Source organism: Hypanus sabinus, chromosome 10 (assembly GCF_030144855.1).
Source record: "Hypanus sabinus isolate sHypSab1 chromosome 10, sHypSab1.hap1, whole genome shotgun sequence".
Classification (NCBI taxonomy): Eukaryota; Metazoa; Chordata; class Chondrichthyes; order Myliobatiformes; family Dasyatidae; genus Hypanus; species Hypanus sabinus.
In genome coordinates this window covers 132,914,710-132,937,007 of record NC_082715.1, presented here as the reverse complement: position 1 = coordinate 132,937,007, position 22,298 = coordinate 132,914,710, and the positions used below count along the sequence as shown (strand labels likewise).

The window sequence follows — 22,298 nt, the reverse complement described above, 5'->3', positions numbered from 1 at the left end:
GAACTTGGCACCAAAGAGGGTGTTGAGATAGATAACACTGAGGGTAGGTTAGATAAGTACATGGGTTAACAAGGGAGCAGACAGCTGATAGAGAGAGAAAGGAAGAAACGTCCATTTCAGCAAAGACAATGGATTGGAGAGTGTGCAAAGTTTCTCTAACATTGGGGCTTTGTTTCCTTCATCCAGACTTACCTTTCTCTTCTCTACAAGCTCTGTTATTTTGTCCAGAGTTGGGCCACTCGGGGCAAAAAAAGCCCAGCGATAGTGAACACCTTTGCTCAGATGCTACGAGGAAGAAGACAGAAAATGTTATAATGCAGAAGTGACAGAAGACAGAAGTGCAGACCCTAAGGTTATCTCCATTAACAATACTTCTAAATCTCTTAGAGCAGGACGCAATGCCACAATAAACCCATTTATCTCAGTGTTCACAAAAAAAAATCTTTTCTCTGCAGCTCATCATTTTAAAATTAGCACCCGAGTACTTCAGAGACAGCAGAATAAAGGTAAGCAATTTACTGAGGATCTGGTTCTGCACTTTCACAGATAAACTGCAGCAACACGCACACAATGCTGGGTAAGTGGACAGTGGAGAAAGGGAAGGAGGAGGGAACCCAGGGGGAAGTAATAAGCAGGTGAGAAGAAGTGAAAGGTCAGAATGGAAAACAGGGGAAGGGGGTGGGAGTAATTTGTTCATCGGAAGGAGAAATCGATATTCATGCCATCGTGTTGGAGGATGGTCAGACGGAATATAAGGTGTTGCTCCTCCACCCTGAGGGTAGACAGACAGACAGATATACTTTATTGATCCCGAGGGAAATTGGGTTTCCTCACAAGAGGAGACTCCAGTCCAAAATGTCAGAACAGGAATAGGAATTGGAATTAAAACGTTTGTCCACCAGGAAGTCCCACTTGTGGTGGATGGTGCAGAGGTGTTGACAACAACAAATGCCTTTGTAAAGGCATTAATTGGTGAGAAGAGATTGTATATTTGCTTGGCCGTCGAAGATCTCTAACATAAATGGAGGGAACCAGTGAATGCAGACCTCAAAATAACTGGTACATTTTCAGATGTTGATGCAAGTTAACTTGTGTGAATGAAAGCAGCTACCACAGCTTACCTTATGAATTTTGGTTACATGCTTTGCAATATCTTTCTATGTTCGATGGATTCAGTTTTTGCAGAACGAGGTACTGCGGGAAGTGCTAAGTAAACTGTGTGACTAAAAGAAACCTCTGGGATACTATCTGTTTCTTCCAGACACATAAGTATTTGTAATGACAAACTACAATATCAGACTCCTTCCATCTTCTGCAGGGACCACTCTCTTAACTCCCTGATCTGCTCGTCCCTCCCCACCTACCTCTACCTATCCATTAGCACTTTACCCACCAACAGCAGCAGGTGTAACGCCCGCCCCTACACCTCCTCCGTTACCAGCAAACAGCACCTCCAGGTGAGACAAAGGTCCCCATGCACACCCCCCAGTCTACTGCATGCACAACGGGGCTTCCTCCACATTGGTGGGAGCAAACACAAACTCAGTGACTGCTTTGCCAAGCACGTTCTCTGACGGCAGTGGGCATCTGGAGCTCTCAGCTGCATGTCATTTCACCTCCCTTTCCCATCTCCGGTGCCAGAGTGAGGCCCAATGCAAAACAGAGAAACAACGTCTCATATTCTGCCCGGGCAGTCTGCAACTCAGACTTCCACTCTCATATTCCCCCTCCCCAAACCTCTCTCCTTCTGATCTCTGACATTTTTATTCCCTTAGTCATACTCCACTGCCCCCCCCCCAGAACCTTTCCTTGACCTATTTACATCTCCCTCCTGATACCATCCAACTAACAATGAAACCATGCTTTGCCAATAAAGAGAAGTAGGGTCAAGCAGAGCAGCCATTTTGGTGTTGCCATTGAGAGAGTGGGCCAGTGAAGGAGTGGGGAACTGAGGGTTTGGCTAGAGAGGCTTCAGTGAGGAGAAGTTAAGAATTAGGGAAGGTTTTTACTTTGCTGTTAATCCATGACCTTTGTCAGTGTAGGTAAAATGGCAGTCAAGTCAGTGGAATGCTTCTCCTGCGAGATATAACCATTTAACAATTACAGCACGGAAACAGACCGTCTCGGCCCTTCTAGTCCATGCAGAACGCTTACTCTCACCTAATCCCGCTGACTTGCACTCAGCCCATAACCCTCCATTCCTTTCCTGTCCATATACCTATCCAATTTTACTTTAAATGACAATACCGAACCTGCCTCTACCACTTCTACTGGAATCTCATTCCACACAACCACCACTCTCTGAGTAAAGAAGTTCCCCCTCATGTTACCCCTAAACTTTTGCCCCCTAAGTCTCAAGTCATGTCCTGTTGTTTGAATCTCCCCTACTCTCAATGGAAAAAGCCCACCCACATCAACTCTATCCCCCTCATAATTTTAAATACCTCCATCAAGTCCCCCCTCAACCTCTTACGCTCCAAAGAATAAAGACATAACTTGTTCAATCTTTCCCTGTAACTTAGGTGCTGAAACCCAGGTAACGTTCTAGTAAATCTCCTCTGTACTCTCTCTATTTTGTTGACATCTTTCCTATAATTCGGTGACCAGAACTGTACACAATACTCCAAATTCGGCCTCACCAATGCCTTGTATAATTTTAACAATACATCCCAACTCCTATACTCAATGCTCTGATTTATAAAGGCCAGTGTACCATAAGCTTTCTTCACCCCGCTACCCACATGAGATTCCACCTTCAGGGAACTATGCACCATCATTCCTAGATCACTCTATTCTACGATGTGGTAATTCAGGGAATTTCACAGTCTCTCTGATGACTACATTCCCAGGAAGTGCAACCAAGCTGCAGCTCCTGACAGGTTGGTAAAAGGAAGGAACTGGAGCTGGAGTTGGTTGAGCTCCTCAGCCAGCATTCCCAGGATATCACAAACGAAAGTTCCAGTGAGACGGTCACACCTTGGCTGCAGCAGATACATGGGTGGTGGGAGGGTACCGTGCAGATGTTGCCGTTCCCCCATCTAACTGGTACAGGCCTGGGGATACTGTGGGGGAGGGAGGGGAATGACCTTTCAGAGAAAGTGGCACCATGCCCAGCTTTAGGAGAACAACAAAAAGTTGAAGTCAGCAAGAGTGGACTCAACAGTTAGGGGCGCAGACAGGAGTTTTGAGGGCAACCATCGAGACTGCAGGATAGTGTGTTTGCCTCCCTGGTCCCAGGGTCAAATACGTCTTGCAGTGGGTACGTGACACACTGAGAGGGGAGGGCGAGTGGCCAGACGTTGTGGTTCAGTGACGTAGCCAGTGGCAGGGGTGCCGTCCTGCAAAGGGGTTTCAGAGAGCTAGGTAGAAAGATAAAATGTCTGAGGATTACTACCCATGCTATGTGGAATTCAAGACATGAACGAGGAGTTGATGTAGGAGGGCGGGCTTCAGATTTACGGATTATTGGACTCTCTTCCAGGGCAAGAGCGGAGGAGAAACAAAACCTTCTCTGGGTGGTTTGCCGGTGCTCCTCGGGAGGGGTTGTACTAGAGTGCTAGGGGGGGTGGGAACCACAGCAGTTGGGAAACAGGTGGCACGACGAGTAAGGGATAGCACGAGGTACCATGGTGAGACTGCTGCCTGAATTGTGTTGATTTCACCGTTGGGAGTATCATGGGTAAGAAGGCTGAACCTAACAGCCAGGATGAGTACCTGGAATGACAACGTTGCTTCCATTTCAGAGACCTGCTTGTGTGAGGGACAGGACTGGCACCTCATCGTTCCTGGGCTTCATTGCTTTAGGGGGATGGGGTTAGAAGAGTTGCACGACTGGTGAGGGAGAATCCGCAGGCTACAGCTGCCCATTCACCTCCTCCCTCACCTCCAGGTGAGGCAATACTTCACCTGCAAATCTGTTGGGGTTCTCTATTTTATCCAGTGCTCTCAATGCGGTCACCTCTGCGCGGGTGAGACCCACCGTAAATCAGGGAACCACTTTGTCGAGCACCTCCACTCCAATCGCCAACAGAGTAATTCCCCAATGGCCAACCATTTTAATTCCTATTCCCATTCCCTTTCGATATGTCAGGTCCATGGCCTTCTCTTGTGACACGATGCGGCCATCCTCAGGGTGGAGAAGCAACATCCTATATTCCATCTGGGTAGCTTCCAACTTGATGGCATGAACATTGATTTCTCCTCCTGTTAAAAAATCTCTCCCTCCCCCTTCCCTCTTCTGTTCCCCAATCTGACCCCTTATCTCTTCTCACTTGGCTATCATCTCTCCCTGGGTCCTCCTTCCTCCTTCCCTTTCTCTCATGGTCCACTCTCCTCTCCTATCTGATGTCTTCCTCTCCAGCCTTTTACCTTTCCCACCCACCTGGCTTCACCTATCACCTTCCAGCTATTCCCTTCTCCTGCCCCTATCATTTTATTCTGGCATCGTTCCCCTTCGTTTCCAATCCTGAAGAAGGGTCTTGAACCAAAACACTGACTGTACTGGGGGACCCATTCACAGAGGCGATTTGGGCGAAGATCTGAAGTGGAATAGTTGCAATTACGCTGATGGGATTATACTACAGGCCTTCCAACAGCCACTGAAAAGCAGAGTAACAGAAATGTAGACAGATTCTGAAAAGGCACATAAACAACAAGGTTGTCAGAGAGGGGGAGGATTTAACTTCCCCAGCATTAAACAGGCCTTCCTTAATAAATTTAAGATGGGCTGGAATTTCTTAAGTGCATCCAAGAAGGGCCGTTGAAATAATATGTGGAGAAAAATACTAGACCTGGTTTTAAGAAATGAGCCAGGCCAGGTGACTGACCTGGTAGTGGGTGAATGTTTTGGGAATAGTGACCAAAACTCATTAATCACGAGTAAAGGTCTTGCAGGAAGATACTAAGTTTGGGGATGGAGCATTACAACAGGATAGAACAGAATCTAAGGGGCACTGATTGGGTGCACCTGCTGTCGGACAAGTCCACATCTGACATGTGGAAGTTGTTTAAAGACAAGCAGGTTCAAGTTCAGGATTGGCAAGAACAGGGATGGTAAGGTAAGGGAACCCTGGACAACCCAAGAGGTTTTTAATTTTGTCCAGAAGAAGTATATATAGGTTTAGGAAGCTAAGGTCAGACTGGGCCCTTGTGGAATATAAAGACAGCGGGAAAGTGTGGGATATGAAATGTCCTTGGTGAGCAGGATCAAGGAGAATCCCAAGGCATTTGAAACTTATATTAAGAAAAAGAGAATAACTAAGGAGAGGGTAAGTCCAGTCAAGGATTAAGGAGAGAAATCATGATTGGAATCAGAGCAAGAGGCTAAAGTACCAAATGAGTACTTCCATCTGTATTAACTGAGGAGAAATGGAAGGACAGCAGAAACAGAGTGAGGTTTAGTAACTTGCTGGGACATTTTGAGATCAAGGAGTAAGTGGTGCTGGACCTTTTGAAAAGCATTGAAGTGGATATGTACCCATGGCCCGATGGCATTTATCCCAGAATATTGAAAGAAGCAAGTGACGAGTTTGCTATGGCTTTGACAAAGATATTTTGTTGTTTGACTAGCAACGGGCGGGCTCCCAGGGGACTGCAGAGAAGCAAGTGTTGTGCTTTTGTACACGAAAAGAAATAGGGATAATCCAGGGAATAATAGGCCACTGAGCCTCACTTCAGTTGTAGAAAATTGGTAAACTGGCTGATCATTATCATGAGTACCAAGGTCATCTAAAATGTTAGCAAACTATTTATATGAGGTGAAGACCAACTGCGTCACAGCCTGCTATGGAAACACCAATGCCCTTGGAAGGAAAAGCCTACAAAAAGCAGTAGGTGCCGCCTAACCCATCTCGGGTGAAGTCATTCACAGCACTGAGCATACCTACACAAAGCAGTGATGCAGGAAAGCAGCATCCTTCTTCGAGAACCCCCACCATCCAGGCCATGCTTTCTTCTCTCTGCTGCCATCAGCAAAAAGGTACAGGAGCCTTGGGACTCACACCACCAGGTTCAGTAACAGTTATTACCCCCCAATCATCAGGCTCCTAAACCAGTGGGGATAACTTCACTCAACTTCACTCACTCCATCACTGAACTGTTCCCACAACCTTTGGACTCGTCTTCAAGCACACTTCATCTCACGTTCTTGATATTTATTGCTTAGTTATTTAGTATTTGCATTTTGCTGTCTTGTGCACATTGATTGTATGTGGGGCAGCCTTTCGTGGATTCTCTTGTGTTTCTTGTATTTACTGTGAATACCATAAAAAAATGAATCTCAGGGTTGTACTGTATATGGTGACTTATATACACTTTGATCGTAAATTTAGTTTGAACTTTGGCAAAGTGAGAAACATACAGATTAATTCATTACAATCGTGTAACAGTTACAGAGAAAAGAGTGCAGGTAGACAATAGGATGCTTGGTCTTAACGTGGAGATTGTAAGGACAGGAGTCCATCTTACTGTACTAAGGAGTCATTCAATAGTCCTATAACAACGGGACAGAGGCAGTCTTTGAGCCTTGTGGGATGTGCTTTTACGCTTTTGTACCTTCTGCCTGATGGGAGGGGTGAGAAGAGAGTCTGGCTGGAGCGAGTGGGGCTTTGATTATACTGGCTGCTCTACGAGAAGTGCTGACAGGAGTTCACGGGAAGGCTGATTTCCATAACATGCTGGGTTGCGTCCTGCAGTCACAGACAGAGTGACTCGTATCAAGCTGAGATGCATCTGGATAGGGAAGCTATTGGAGAGGAAGCTGGGGGATAGCATGTATGCTCATTTGAAAAGGCATTGACTACTTAGAGAAAGTTAGTGTAACTTTGTGCAGGCAGGTCATACCTTACAAACTTAAGCAAGTTTTTTTTGAGGTGGTGACAAAGGAGCTTCATTAGGTTAGTGTAAGAGTACGGAAATCAAGCTGCAATTTTCTAAAACTTCAGTCAGACCTCATTTGTTTGTGTGCAGCTCTGGTTGCCCTAAAATAGGAAGAATGTGGAAAGTGTGCAGAAGAATTTTACCAGGGTGCTGCCTAGATAGAAGATACATGTTATAACCAGGCGGCACAGGCTCATTGGGCCAGAAGGGACTAGGTACGGTATTTCCGGACAGTATCTCTGAAATGAACAAACGACAGCCACCAAGTGGCAGAGCTGCTCCAGCTGACACCTCACACACTCCCCGTGTGCAGCACGTACGCTCTCCCCATGACGGCGTGGTCTTCCCACATCCCAAACACATCTGCAATGGTATGCTGTGGGAATTTGTGCAAATGGCAGGAACCCGGAGGAAGCTGATGAAAACGCGGGGTGAGTAAAAGGGTATGAGTGTAGATTAGTGCAATCAGGAGTGGATTTGGTAGACCAGAGGACCTGCTTCCGTGCTGTATGACTCTATAATACTAAGTAAGCCTCTGCCTATCCAATCTGGATTGGACTTACAACCTCACCACACAGTAGAGCCTGCCATTCAAGAGTTAAATAAGGAACAGAGCAAATCACAGCATGCATTGTAAATATCTGCTTTACATAGACTAGAGTGGCTGTGCAGTCTTGCTGTTTTGGACAATGACAACAAAGTTGTGTTCTATTCTCTTCTACGTGCATACTACCGAATTGCTTATAGTGCTGCTAGGGTCCAAAGCAGATGCGGAGTTCAACGAACCAGGTTGGTCCGGCCTCTGCTTTCTCAGCCCACTGCGGAGCACTGCTTTACAGTAAGCATCCCTGTTCTGACCTCACGTATCGGTGGACTGCTGATGCTGGAACAGAAGCGACCCAAACCCTCTCCCTGAAGGCAGGCCTAATTCTGCCGCCATCATCCATTCCGCTGCTGTCACTTTGGCATTTCCCTCTGCGCGGCTTCAGGCCGTGTGTGGCTTACATCAGCGCGGCATCTCAGAAAGCACCTTACAGCCAACAAAGTGCTTTAGAAATGTGGCCACAGGTGCAGGAAGTATTGGGGAGCCAGAACATATTTTGTGCCCCGTGCCCGTACAGTGAGACGTATTTCCGAAAATAACTTTACCTTTAGAACCTTGCTGCCTATGGTGGCCCCTGAGCGAAACATTCCATCAGCGACTCCAAGTCGATCCATATTGAGCATTAATGGCGTCACCAGTGTTACGTACGTAGCTCCTGACCATGGCTTCAGCAGGTTCAGTGCCCACTGCTCTGTCTGTCCACCCAGATTATCCAAGATAAAGTCAAACCTGGACAAGAGACACATGGTTGTGACAATCCTGGGAAAACACATCTGTAAATTCCCACTGAACGCAACAGAAGGAGGGATCGAAGGAGTGGAGAGGGTTGCTACTCACATCCTATATAAAATGGGACTTGGATCTGTACCTTCAAAACAGGGTCATATATAACATATAACAATCACAGCACGGAAACAGGCCATCTCGGCCCTCCTAGTCCGTGCCAAACTCTTAATTTCACATTTAGCATTTAGCAGCATTTATGCTAGGGGCCAATGTCAAAAGATCTCCCAAAAGAGGGACATTTTGTAGAAGAGAGGCTCACTAGCCATTGCTGCAGACCTCCCGACTGAAGAGGATGGAGAAATTAAACTGAGGAAAGCTCAAGTAGATTGAATTAGTGAAACAGTGATAACAATGCTGCCGGAGATTCCAGACACAAGAGGTTCTGCAGACGCTGCAAATCAAAGCAACACACACACAATGCTGGAGGAGCTCAGCAGGTCAGGCAACATCTACAGAATTTACAAAAACTGTAGAAGGCATCTGATAGGAGAGGAGAGTGGGGAGAAGGAGGGTCAGCAGGGGGAGGTGAGAAGAGTTAAGTGGCCAGAGTAGGAACAGAAGGGAGAAGTGGAGGGGAAAAAAATTACTGGAAGAAGAAATCAATGTATATGCCATCAGGTTGGAGGCTACCCAGACGGAATATGAGCTGTTATTCTTCCACCCTGAGAGTGGCCAGCTCTTCTTTCCTTGCTCTCTACTTTGGAGATACCCATGAATTTCAGGACACATTCTTGAACTCAGGAACTCCTGTGTCTGATGCAAGCACATCCTCTGATTTAGATGAAGGGATTAAAAGTGACATTATCAAATTTGCCGATGACACAAAGCTGGGTGGCAGTGTGAAATGTCAGGAGGATGTTATGAGAATGCAGGGTGACTTGGACAGGTTGGGTGAGTGGGCAAATGTATGGCAGATGCAGTTTAATGTGGATAAATGTGAGGTTATCCACTTTGGTGGCAAGAACAGGAAGAACGATCTAAATGGAGTCAAGTTAGGAAAAGGGGAAGTACAACGAGATCTAGATGTTCTTGTACATCAGTCAATGAAAGCAAGCATGCAGGTACAGCAGGCAGTGAAGAAAGCTAATGGCATGCTGGCCTTTATAACAAGAGGAATTGAGTATAGGAGTAAAGAGATCCTTCTGCAGCTGTATAGGGCCCTGGTGAGACCCCACCTGGAGTATTGTGCGCAGTTTTGGTCTCCAAATTTGAGGAAGGACATTCTTGCTATTGAGGGAGTACAGCGTAGGTTCACAAGGTTAATTCCCGGAATGGTGGGACTGTCATATGTTGAAAGATTGGAGCGACTGGGCTTGTATACACTGGAATTTAGAAGGATGAGAGGAAATCTGATTGAAACATATAAGATTATTAAGGGATTGGACACGCTGTAGGCAGGAAGCATGTTCCCGCTGATGGGTGAGTCCAGAACTAGAGGCCACAGTTTAAGAATAAGGGGTAGGCCATTTAGAACAGAGATGCGGAAAAACTTTTTCACCCAGAGAGTGGTGGATATGTGGAATGCTCTGCCCCAGAAGGCAGTGGAGGCCAAATCTCTGGATGCATTCAAGAGAGAGTCAGATAGAGCTCTTATAGATAGCGGGGTCAAGGGATATGGGGAGAGGGCAGGAACAGGGTACTGATTGTGTATGATCAGCCGTGATCACAGTGAATGGCGGTGCTGGCTAGAAGGGCCGAATGGCTTACTCTTGCACCTACTGTCTATTGTCTATTGGCCTCATCGTGACAGAAGAGGAGGCCACAGATCAACACGTCGGAATGGGAACAGGAAAAGGAACTGAAATGTTTGGCTGCCAGGAAGCTCTGCTTTTGGCAGGTGCAGCTCAGCAAAGCGATTCCCTAAATGCCTCACCAATAGGAGGCTGCACCGGGAGCACCGGACACAATAAGACAATCCCAACAGATCTGCTGCCATACCTGGAAGGACAGTTTGGGACTCTGAACGGAGGTGAGGGAGGAGGTAAACGGGCAAGTGTAGCGCTTTGGCCATTTGCAGGGTAAGTACTGGACGCGGACATTACGGAGGGAGCAAACCCTGCAGACAGCAGGGAATCGGGTGGGAGGTGAAGATGGGTTTGGTGGTAGGATCCCTTTGGAGATGGTGGAAGTTGCAGAGAATGGTGTGTTGGATGCGGAAGCTGGTGGGTTGATAGATTAGGACAAGAGGGACTGCATCCCTGTTGAGGCAGTGGGAAGATGGGGTGAGTGTGGACGTACAGGAAAAGGAGGAGATGGGTGAGGACAGCATCACGGAGATAGTGAGAAGTGAAAATGAAGTAAAGAATTTTGAGTTCTTGGCATCGCTTAACCAGGGTTAGTGCAGCTGAGCAGGTACAGAGCTGATGGGTGAAAAGGGCTTGAAGTGAGATAACACATTGCAGCTGACCTTAAATTTCCAGAGAGTGAAATAAGGGTCATTGGCCAGAAACGTTGTAATAATCGAGTCTGGAGGGGTTACACCGGCAGACGAGCTGAGGGCGAGGCAGCCTCAGATAATCGAAAGACCACCAAATGATGCACAGATAGAAGTTCCAAAACATGACTCTAGTGATGCAATGGCTACGGACGGTCCATTTCAGTTCTATGCTGCCAGCAGGGGTCCTTGCCACTCTACGTCTCTTTATCGCCTGGCGTGACACTTCACAGTGCCACCTGCAGGATTGGGGGTTCAATTCCCACCACTGTCTGTAAAGAGTTTGGAAGTTGGCCAGTGACCACATGGCTGTCCTCCAGGAGCTCATGTTTCCTCCCACAGTCCAAAGAGATACGAGTTAGGGTTTGTAACTTGTGGGCATACTACACTGAGGAATACAGCACATCCACACCTGTGGGCTGCCCTCCGTACATTCTCCATGCAAACAACACATTTCACTGTATGTTTCAATATACATCTGATAAATAAAGCTAATCTTTAATCTGCCAAGAGAGGAATGGTTTACTCTGGTCACTGGGTAACTCATGACATGCACAGGAGGGGTGAAAACATACTGTCTGCCCTTCTTTCTTCAAAGGAGCAAACCTACATCTTCAAAATCTGCAACCTGAACTGACAGTCTCAACATAAAAAGCTATGTTCATAGGAGCACAAGGCACACATTCACCTTTTGGTGGAAAGACAATGAGATATAGGGATGGAAAATCGAATCTCTGCACGTAAATAAATTCCAATCATCAATACCATTCCCATGCCAGTACAAAATATTATCAACAAAACCCTAACTTGTTGGACAAGCTGCTGCAGTAACCCAGTGAGTCGAGCTGCGTCTGTGAGAGGAAGGAATCGTAGGCACTTCCAGTCTGATACAGGGTTTCAACCCAAAAAAAAAATCAACATTTCCTCCCCCCACCAGCCCCCGCAGCAGACTGTTTGTTGCTCTAGATTCCAGTATCTCTAATCTCTTGCGTCTTCTTGTCAGAAATTGTCAAGAGCAGATCACTCTGTTGCTCTCCACCACAGCTACCCGGCACCTGTGCGCACTCCAGCACTAACCCTTCCATAGAACATTACAGCACAGAAACAGGCCTTTTGGCCCTTCTTGGCTGTGCCGAACCATTTTTCTGCCTAGTCCCACTGACCTTCACCTGGACCATATACCTCCATACCCCTCTCATCCATACACCTGTCCAAGTTTTTCTTAAATATTAAAAGTGATTCACCAGTTCATCTGGCAGCTCATTCCACACTCCCACCACTCTTTGCGTGAAGAAGCCCCCCCTAATGTTCCCTTTAAACTTTTCCTCCTTCACCTTTAACCCATGACCTCTGTTTTTTTTTCTCCCCTGGCATCAGTGGAAAAAGCCTGCTTGCATTCACTGTCTATACCCATCATAATTTTATACACCTCTATCAAATCTCCTCTCATTCTTCTACGCTCCAGGGAATAAAGTCCTAACCTATTCAACCTTTCTCTGTAACTCAGTTTCTCAAGTCCCGGCAACATCCTTGTAAACATTCTCTGCAATCTTTCAACCTTATTAATATCCTTCCTGTAATTTGGTGACCAAAACTGCACACAATACTCCAAATTCAGCCTCACCAATGTCTTATACAACCTCACCATTACATTCCAACTCCTATACTCAATACTTTGATTTACAAAGGCCAATGTACCAAAAGCTTTTTTTATGACCCTATCTACTTGTGACGTCACTTTTAGGGAATTATGTATCTGTACTCCCAGATCCCTCTGTTCTACTGCCTTGGGAAGGAAGATAAACGTTCACGCACCTCAGTTAGTATTGCTGGCAGCCTCTGCAAAGAACGTGGCATAGTGAGGGAACGATGCAGAAATACTACCCTCAGCTCAGATTAAACTCCGTCAAGCACCAAACGCCTGTTGTGTACAACGGACACCAGTTGGTAGGGTATACAGACAAACAGCAAGGGTTGCCTGCTTCCAAAGATGCCTCAGAAGAGAATGCAAAAAATCGCTCAGACTTTGATGGTATAACTTCTTCCAGCTCCCAAAGTAGGAATAGTGGTACACTAGTTCACAAGAACCTCCAGAAAGACCACTACCTTGTCGTGGTTTGGAGACATGCATGCCTCAATGACCCAGAGAGCTATGGTGGCTGGAGTCAGGGCTTTATGCTTTGGCTCTTGATAGGGTCACCCATGCCAATCAGGTCAAAGGTTAGAGGCCAAACTAGGAGTTGTCCACCAGTCCTCCAGGTTCGGGGGTTCAGCTCAGGGCTAACAACCCCAACTGGTCAAACAAAATTATTAGAGAAACACCAATGAAGAATCCTCCTGCATCTGAGTGCAACAGTATTCCTGAACCCCCACCCGGGATTTGTGTGACTGAGAGTGGTGAGAACCGAGAGGAAGCTACTGACGTGATGAGGGAAGCTGTGAACACGGCCAGAGCTGGAGGACCTTCATCACTGCCCTAAACGCGAGAGGCGTAATGGGCAACAGAAGAGCTTCACAAGAAGTTCCTTGTTGTGGGTAGAATGGACAAGATGAAAAAAGAACGCCCAAACTAAACCAAATACATGGCACAGCATTGCTGATGCAGGCACAGTCCCCAAAAAGGTGATGTCACATCCCTCAGCACTCTATCCTTCCCCAAACTACACATTTCCAAAGTTCCCGCACTGCGCCGCATCTTTTGCGGTGGTTTCCAGCAATGCTCATTGAGATACGTGTTCGTTTAACTCCCTTCCCAAGGAAGGGTTAATGGTGGCGCGTGGGCAGTGGAGAACGGCAGCAGAGTGAGCTGGGAGAAACAAGAAACTGCAGGAGGCACCAACAGCACCCTCCAGGACAATTCCAGCCTGCGCGTTCACTTCCTACATTTTGGTAATATTATTCTGCACAAGCGCAGAACTTCAGACATGGGGTCAAGGGTTAGAGGCTCTGCACCTGCCACGGCGTGGAGTGCTGAGTGTACCCACCAAAGAGTCAACCGCGCAGGTCAGCAGAACATTTCCAATGTCATGATTACGACAGCAAATCACTTACGGTTCCAGATCCTTGAGCTGCTCCTCCACACTCCGAGCTCTATAGTCAATGATGTGATCGGCACCCAAATCTTTTAAGAGTGAGAAAGCATCTGCTGAGCAGGTAGTGGTCACATGGGCTCCCCAGGCTTTCAAAAGCTATACAGGAGGAAAATTCCAGAGGAAATGATGAGAGCTGATACTGCACATGGCCACCATGTACTGCATACAGAGTCTGATCACTGGTTTGATTAGGCAAACAACTTTCTATGAGTCCAAACGTACTTCAATTTAAGGAGCTGTGATGGACCCATCACTGTAATTTAATCTAACACATTCACAGCGGAAGGAGAGGAAAGGTGGGGTTTGCAGTTTAAAGCAATTCAGTGGAACAATTACCATCCAGTGCTGGAGGCATCATTTCCTCCCAAGTGTTTAAATAAGGCCATACAAGTGTAGTTAGGAGTTTGAATGAACAATCATTGAACCGTTTGGAAAATGCCTGTAAAGGATGGTGGAAGGATATTCAAAACAGAATGATAAAAATAGCTGGAGGAATATTACAGGGCAACGAGGAAAGAAGAAGAGCCAAAAGGTAAAAGTTGAAATATCTATTTTCCCCCCACACGTACAAGTACACATATGCGCAGGTGCAACAAAAAAATCTGCGTACAGCATCAAAAGCATAACATCAGATGCCCAGGAGTCATAATTAATCATAATTAAACATTAATTAGACAAAATTATATGAGAAAGAACAGAATTAGAACAAAGACAATGAACGATTACAGTCCAAAATAGTCATGCTGTCATTATACTGAAGTAGTGAATCGGGCTGCGCAGGTTGGTTCAGTAACCGAAGTAGCTTCCCTTAAACCCAGGGCAGAGTGGGATTTCAAGCATCTGGTCCTCCTAACGTTAGCTGCAAAAATACAGCATGGCAAAGATTGATGGGGATCTGGGATTAATCAGTGGCGGTATGGACACTGACTGACATTGACACAAAGGGCATCTTCAGCTCTATACGATTCAAACAGAGGATGAATTAAAGTCTAAACCATATACGCGTTCTGTACACACTCTTTCAGGCAATGAGCTGTACGTCGACAGTGACCAATCTGAGCTGTGCATCAACGTTTCCCAGTCACAATGCAAAGTCCCCCAACCTGAAGCAAGTGACAGGTATAAATAAATAAAGATAACTGAGGATGGGACCAAGGAGGCCCTTAATGGGGCAGAAGAATATATGGAAGGAATCTTGGAGCTCAGGTTTACACTGTTAAGGCAACACAACTAGGAAAACAGTCTAGGGACAGGCAATACACCAGATATGACAAACAAATAATGTTTTATGAAGTACCAGTCCTGCCTGTTTTCTCTGACTGAACAGACAGTAAAGCACAGCTCGAGTAGTAAGTGAGGCTTAATGAAATAATATTACCACAAATATAACAATCACATGGTAACAAACAAAAGGCATGAAATGGTGAGAAAACCAAAGCAGGACTCGCAGAAAATAGCTCCAATTAAACTAAATTAAAATCAGTTTATGCAACATTAAGTAATGACAACACATTTCGTTTGAGTGGATTATATATGATAAATAATCATTAGGCAGGTTCATTTCCATTTCACCAGCCAAGGTTGCTACTCATTAATTTTCTATGGCTTGACACCAGGGACTATTAATGAGTTCTGCATCAATACTGAGAAAAACATGAAGCTGTTCCAACCCCAGATGGCCAGTTGCATTGAAAGATCAAAACACAGAGGAGTCAGGGGAATAGAAGTGATTTTGATCCAAACAAAACTAATTAGCACGAGAAACAGCACAAAAATAATGTTTTTGTTCCATTCTAACTTTGCCACTATATTAAATTTAAAACGTGCCTTCAACATGGATAACCATGAAATATTTTACACAATATTTGGGCGTCAGTGAAGCTAAAGGAAAAAGTCCAGAAGGACCTTTTCACCTTTGACATTTGAATTGAGTGAGGACCTGCTTTACTGAAGCAAAATCAAAAAGGGAGACTGAATGTGGCAGAAGTAAGGGTGGTGTGAGGGAGGGGAGGTTAATAAAGGATACTTGAGAGATACTGCACTTATATCAGGGAAGCTTTAAAATAGTCTGTTATGATATGAGCATGTTCAAAGGAAAAGATGTGGGAAAACAAAAAATAAAACAAAATGGTCCAAGTTGAGAGAAAGAGGAAGGGAAGACGAAAGGTAAAATGCAATTATTATGGCTGGAAGACAGAAAGTACGGTGAGGGATATAATCAGGGTACACTGCAGGAAACCTTTCTCCACTATCAGAGGTAGACGAAACTAGAAAGGTAAGGGGCAAAAGATTAAGAGGGAATATGAAAAAGACTTCACATTATATGCCTAAGATTTGTACGATGGAATTGATGGCTTTGTGGCCATGTTTGTGGACTATACAAGGATAGGTTTTTTTCAAATATATAAAAAGTAAAAGAGAGGCGAGAATAGACATTGAACTGCTGGAAAGTAATGCTGGAGTAATGGGGGACAAGGTTCACTCCAGGTTCTGAAAGAAATAGCTGAAGAGATGGTGGAGGCATTAATAATGATCTTTCAAGCATCAATAAATTCTAGCATGGTCCCCGGAGGACTGTTAATTGTAAGTGTCACTCTCCACTCTTCAAGAATGGAGGGAGACAGAAGAAAGGAAATTATAGGCCAGTTAGCCTGACCTCTGTCGTTGGGAAGATGTTGGAGTTGATTGTTATGGATGTGGTTTCAAGGTACTTGGAGACACGTGATAAATTAGGCAAAGTCAGCATGGGAAGGGAAAATATTGCCTGACAAATCTATTGAAAGTCTTTGAGGAAATAACAAGCAGAATAGACAAAGGAAAACCGGTGGATGTTGTGTACTTGGATTTTAACAAGGTGCCGCACATGAAGCTACCTAACGAGCTTCAAGCCCATGGTATAACAGGAAAGATTCTAGCATGGATTAAGCAGTGGCTGATTGGCAGGAGGCAAAGAGTTGGAATAAAGGGAGCCTTTCCTGATTGGCTAATGGTGACTAGTGTTGTGCTCCGTGAGTCAGTGTTGGGACCATTTCTTTTTATGTCGTACGTCAATAATTTGGACGATGGAATTGATGGTTTTACTGCCAATTTTGCAGATGATACGTAGATCGCTGGAGGAACAGGAAGCTGTGAGGAAATAGGGAGGCTGCAGAAGAACTTAGACAGATTAGGAGAATGGGCAAAGAAGTGACAGATGGAATACAGTGTCGGGAAGTATATGGTCATGCACTTTGGTAGGAGGAATAAAAGCACAGATATGATGCTGAGACTTTATAAAGCACTGGTGAGGCCTCACTTGGAGTATTGTGAGCAGTTTCGGGCTCCTTATTTGACACTGAAGAGGGCTAAGAGGGGACGATTCTGGGAATGAAAGGGTTATCGTATAAGGAGCAATTGGTGGCGCTGGGCATTTACTGACTGGAACTTAGAAGAATAAAGTGGATCTCATTGAAGCCTATCAAATGTTGAAAGGCCTAGATAGAGTGGATGTGGAAAGTGTGCCTCCTATGGTGGGGGAGTTTAGGACTGGAGGGCTGAGCCTCAGAATGGAGGGATGTCCATTTAGAATGCAGATGAGGAGGAATTTCTTTAGCCAGAGAGTGATGAATCTGTGGAATTCGTTGCCATGGGTAGCTGTGGAGGCCAGGTGATTGGGTGTATTTAAGGCGGAGGTTGATAGGTTCTTGATTAGTCGGGTTGTGAAAGGTTACAGAGAGGAGGCAAAAGAATGGGGTTAGAGGGAAATGGATCAGCCACGATCAGATGGTGGAGCAAACTCAAAGAGCCAAATGGCCTAATTTTGCTCTTATATCTTATAGACCCAACAGTACCTGGCATGCAGCGCTTGAGAGAGCGGTTTAAACTGAGTCACTGACAGCATTTCCAGTCAGCAAGTCATACAGCATGGAAACGGAGCCTTCAGCACAATTTATCTATGCCAATCAAGATTATTATCTGAGCCAATCCCATCTGCATGTATCTGGACCATATTGCTTTCAATCATTCTTATCGCTACACATGTGCAAATGTTTTCTTTAAAACAGTGTAAGTGTTCATGCCTATACCACTTTCTCTGGTAGCTCATTTCATTTAACCACCATTGTCTGAGTGAAATCGTATCCCTCAAGTCCTCTTTGAATCAAAATTCGAAGTACAGTTATTATCAAAGTATGTGCATTATATTATATACAACCTTGAGATTAATCTTCTATGAACAAAGAAACAAAAGCAAATTCATTAAGAAACAAAGACAGTAGAAACACATGCTGTGTGATAAAAAAGAACAAGTCATGCGAATAATAAAAGAGTAAACAAATAATAGAGAGCGTGAACGACAGGGTCTATGAAAGTGAGCTCACAGCCACGGAGCCAGTTCGGAGTTCAGTCAGTCCGGAGATGAGGGCCGCAGGTCACAGCCATGGAGTCAGTTCGGAGTTCAGTCAGTCCGGAGACGAGGGCCGCAGGTCACATCCACGGAGTCAGTTCGGAGTTCAGTCAGTCCGGAAATGAGGGCCGCAGGTCACATCCACGGAGTCAGTTCGGAGTTCAGTCAGTCCGGAGACGAGGGCCGCAGGTCACATCCACGGAGTCAGTTCGGAGTTCAGTCAGTCCGGAGACGAGGGCCGCAGGTCACAGCCACAGAGCCAGTTCGGAGTTCAGTCAGTCCGGAGACGAGGGCCGCAGGTCACAGCCACAGAGCCAGTTCGGAGTTCAGTCAGTCCGGAGACGAGGGCTCCAGGTCACAGCCACGGAGTCAGTTCGGAGTTCAGTCAGTCCGGAGACGAGGGCTGCAGGTCACAGCCACGGAGTCAGTTCGGAGTTCAGTCAGTCCGGAGACGAGGGCCGCAGGTCACAGCCACGGAGTCAGTTCGGAGTTCAGTCAGTCCGGAGACGAGGGCTCCAGGTCACAGCCACGGAGCCAGTTCAATGCTGAGGCGATTGAAGCCCCTCCAGGAGCCTGATGCCTGCAGGCCACGGCTGTAGAGCCAGTTTAGCACTGAGGCAAGTAAACCTCGCGCAGCTTTCGGCTGACTCTGATGCCTCGATCTTTCTCATCTGGCTCAGCATTCAAAACATTTTTCACTCTCTCTAGCCCAGGCCCACTGGTTCGACCCAGCCCCAAGTCTGCTCCAGCAATAGCCGTCGTAGCCGTGCCTCCATTTGCCAGAGTCCGGTTCGCCAAACCCTTCAGGATACCGCAAACACCAGCTCGTGCAGACTGCTCAAAAGCACGCCTCCCTTTGGGAAATTACAGCCTACAGACTGCAGTGTTCATACTCCAGAAAACGTGTCATTAATAGTTCTGTTTGCTGCCTGTAAAACATCATGCGTCTCGCAATTATCAGCGCAATTGTTCCTCTCATCTTAAATCTGTGTACTCTGACTTTACACTACCCTGCAGAAAACCAACGTGCCCATCCCACCTTACCGTATGCCCCTTATGAGTTTATAAACCCCTATCGGCTCACTCCTCAGCCTCCTTTGCTCCAGCCTCTCCAGTTTCTCCTCATAGCTCTAGCTCGAGTACCAGCAACGAGCTTATGAATCTTTCCTGCACCGTCTCTAGCTTAATCAAATCCTTCCTTCAGCTGGGCAACCACAAATGCATACAACACTCCAAGTGTGGTCTTGCCAGCAACTTATAAAGCTGCTAGACAGATGTCCCAGCGGCTGTACTCAGTGTCTTGGCCAATGAAGGCAAACATGCCAAACAGATTCATTATCACTTCGCCTACCTGTGTTGCCACTGTCAGGAAATTTGGAGTTGTCTCGCTAGGTAGCTGTGTTCTACAGTACTCTCCAGGGCCCCTATCCTGGTTTAACTTCCCAAAATGCAACACTTCGCACCTGTCTGAGTCATATTTCATCTGCCATTACTGTGCCCACTTTCCCAGTTGAGCTAAATCTTGTTGTAGTCTTAGGTAACCATCTTCACTGTCCACACACCGCCAATGTCGGTGTCATCTGCAAACTTACACATCTTGTCAACTACATTCTCAGCCAAATTGCTAAGACAGGTGACAAACAACCAGGGACACAGCACCAAAATTTACAACACAGGTCACAGGCTTTGAATCTGAAAAAACATGCCTCCACTGTTACCACCTGAGCTGCTGTGAAGACAACTTTGCAACCAAAGGACCGCATGTGATGTAACCTTCCGAACGAGTCTCCCAGGTGGGACACGGTCAAAGGCCTTGCTAAAGTCCACATAAGCAACCCCTAGAACCATGACCTCATCAATCTTCTTGTCACCTCTTGAAAAAACTCAGTGAAATTCATGAGCCATGATCACTCACATTTAAGAAGTGTCTCCGGGAGCTCTGGAATTGCTTTGACATAGAAAGTAATCAATCAAGCACTGGGAGATGAGATTGATAAGGTTTGGACAAGTTGGGCTGAATGGCGTGTTACCATGCTGTATGATTAAATGATTCAATTAATTTAACTAGAATATAATAAGTACAATCATTACAATCAATACAAGAATTGAGAATAAATAAAACAAGTTAATAACATTCACTTACCTGAGTAGCAAAGGTACCAATTCCTCCTGATCCTCCAAGGATCAAAACCCTAGATTGAGGAAGTTTCAAAAACATTACAAAAACCAATAAACAACACATTCAACATTTCTGGAACTCTTGAATGTTAATGGTCTTGCATGAAATTGCGTTGCGTTCGAAACGTTTGCAGTAATCACTTACGAACCTCCCAGTTACACAAAAACGTGAAGAATTGTTAAAGATATTTCAAAATTACCACAGTTTCCATATACTACCTTGCGACTCATCCTCTCGCAGGTATTTACAGGAAAGCGAAAAAAAAATCATGAAAAGCTATACATAAAAAAAGATTACTAAACAACCAACGTGCAAAAGAAGACTAACTACAAATTTAAAAAGATACTGAGAACATGAGTTGCAAAGACTGCTTGAAAGTGAGTCTGTTGGCCATAGAGTCAGTTCAGAGATTAGATTAAATTTCCAGTTAATGATACCTCCGAATACTGATAATTTAGAAAAATATTATGCTTTGTGGCTAAGCTGTTTCTAAGGTAGTCCCTAATTCACACATACTGGGAAAAATATCAACAACTGCTGACTCTGGATTAGTGGGATTACATTTTATAATTTTGGTGGATTAGTGGGATTATACTTTATAATTTTGGTGGGATTAAGTTTTATGATTTCACATTCCCATCATATAAAATTCAGTACCAGAAGTGGATATTTAGAAAATGAACAGAGGTGAGATGGGAGTAAGGAGAAAATTGTCAGGGAACTTCAAAATGACCTCAAGAGGATTCAAAGTAGTAATTTTACAGTAAAAAAAAACTAGACTTTAAATGTTCTGCAATGTCTATCCAGCTCTTTCTTTATGGTGCACTTGAACCATATCTTAAATGCTACTGCTTTGTGTGGTTTTGGTACAGGGTTTATTAATGTGTATGCAATAATACAATTAGTTCTACCATTTCAACAATAATCATTGAAAAGGAACTGTTTTCTGGCAGAGACAAAGTGAAACTATGTTGATTTTGGAGTACTATTAAGTACACAGCAAGGTTTTTTTAATTAAACACTAAAGTGCAGATTATTGCAAATTTATTTACCTGCAATACTGAGACAATTTTCATATATCTAAACTACATTTTAATATAATTTTTCTACCTTACCCAATTCAGACAATTGAATCTAATTTCAAAGACTGAGACAATTTTCATATATCTAAACTACATTTTAATATAATTTTTCTACCTTACCCAATTCAGACAATTGAATCTAATTTCAAAGGATTCTCTTGGGCCTAATCCTGCCCGGATGATTGTAGTTGCTAGGAAATACAGAGATCAATCAGATCCATTTGCTGTCTCCTACTACCAGCACACACATAAACCAGAGGATGATGAATGTTAACCATTGTCTGTGTAACAACATGTTGTTCAAAACTACATAGTGTACTCTGATGCTTGAATCTGTTTCAAAGTTGTTGAAATCCATTGAAGTTCAAAGTGAATTTATTATCGTATGTTTAAAACAATGAGCAGGGCAGATGAGACATCACATCCTGCGCATCACAGATCGTGGGGTAGGGGCCAACAAAATGGAGTTAGGTTTGAGTGGAGCGGCCATTGTGGGAGTGGACCAGTGTTAGAGTGGGGGGGCGGGTGGTGGTGGGGGCTGCAGCAAGAAGTGGCTAGACTTTTCACGTAGTTTTCTTTCCTTTTTTTCTGCACAGCCAGAGCAATGGGAATGCCAGGCTGGATAGTGGAAAGTGGAACGTTTCTCCCGTAAGATGTGGGGCACCTCCAGACGAATCGACCCACAAGAAGTTCATCCAGCTGCAGCTTCATGCAGACTGTGCTAAGGAATTGGAGCTGGAACTGGATGAACACCAGATCATTCGTGAGGCTGAGAGGTTGATAGACAGGCGATATAGAAAGGTAGGACACGGATAAGTGGGCGAATGTCAGGAGGGGAAGGGGAATAGGCAGTCAGTGCAG

The 22,298-nt window shown here is 45.1% G+C and overlaps 1 protein-coding gene across 1 annotated transcript in view; it reads right to left on the bottom strand.

Moving 5' to 3' along the window:
- rtn4ip1 (reticulon 4 interacting protein 1) overlaps positions 1 to 22,298 on the bottom strand; it is a 54,654-nt gene that overhangs the window by 18,365 nt on the left and 13,991 nt on the right. The window contains exons 5-8 of the mRNA XM_059983018.1: positions 20,320 to 20,368; positions 13,752 to 13,888; positions 8,026 to 8,209; positions 193 to 285 (exon numbers count right to left, since the gene is read on the bottom strand). Of these exons, the coding sequence (XP_059839001.1) occupies positions 193 to 285; positions 8,026 to 8,209; positions 13,752 to 13,888; positions 20,320 to 20,368 (463 nt within the window). The remainder of the gene's footprint in view (positions 1 to 192; positions 286 to 8,025; positions 8,210 to 13,751; positions 13,889 to 20,319; positions 20,369 to 22,298) is intronic.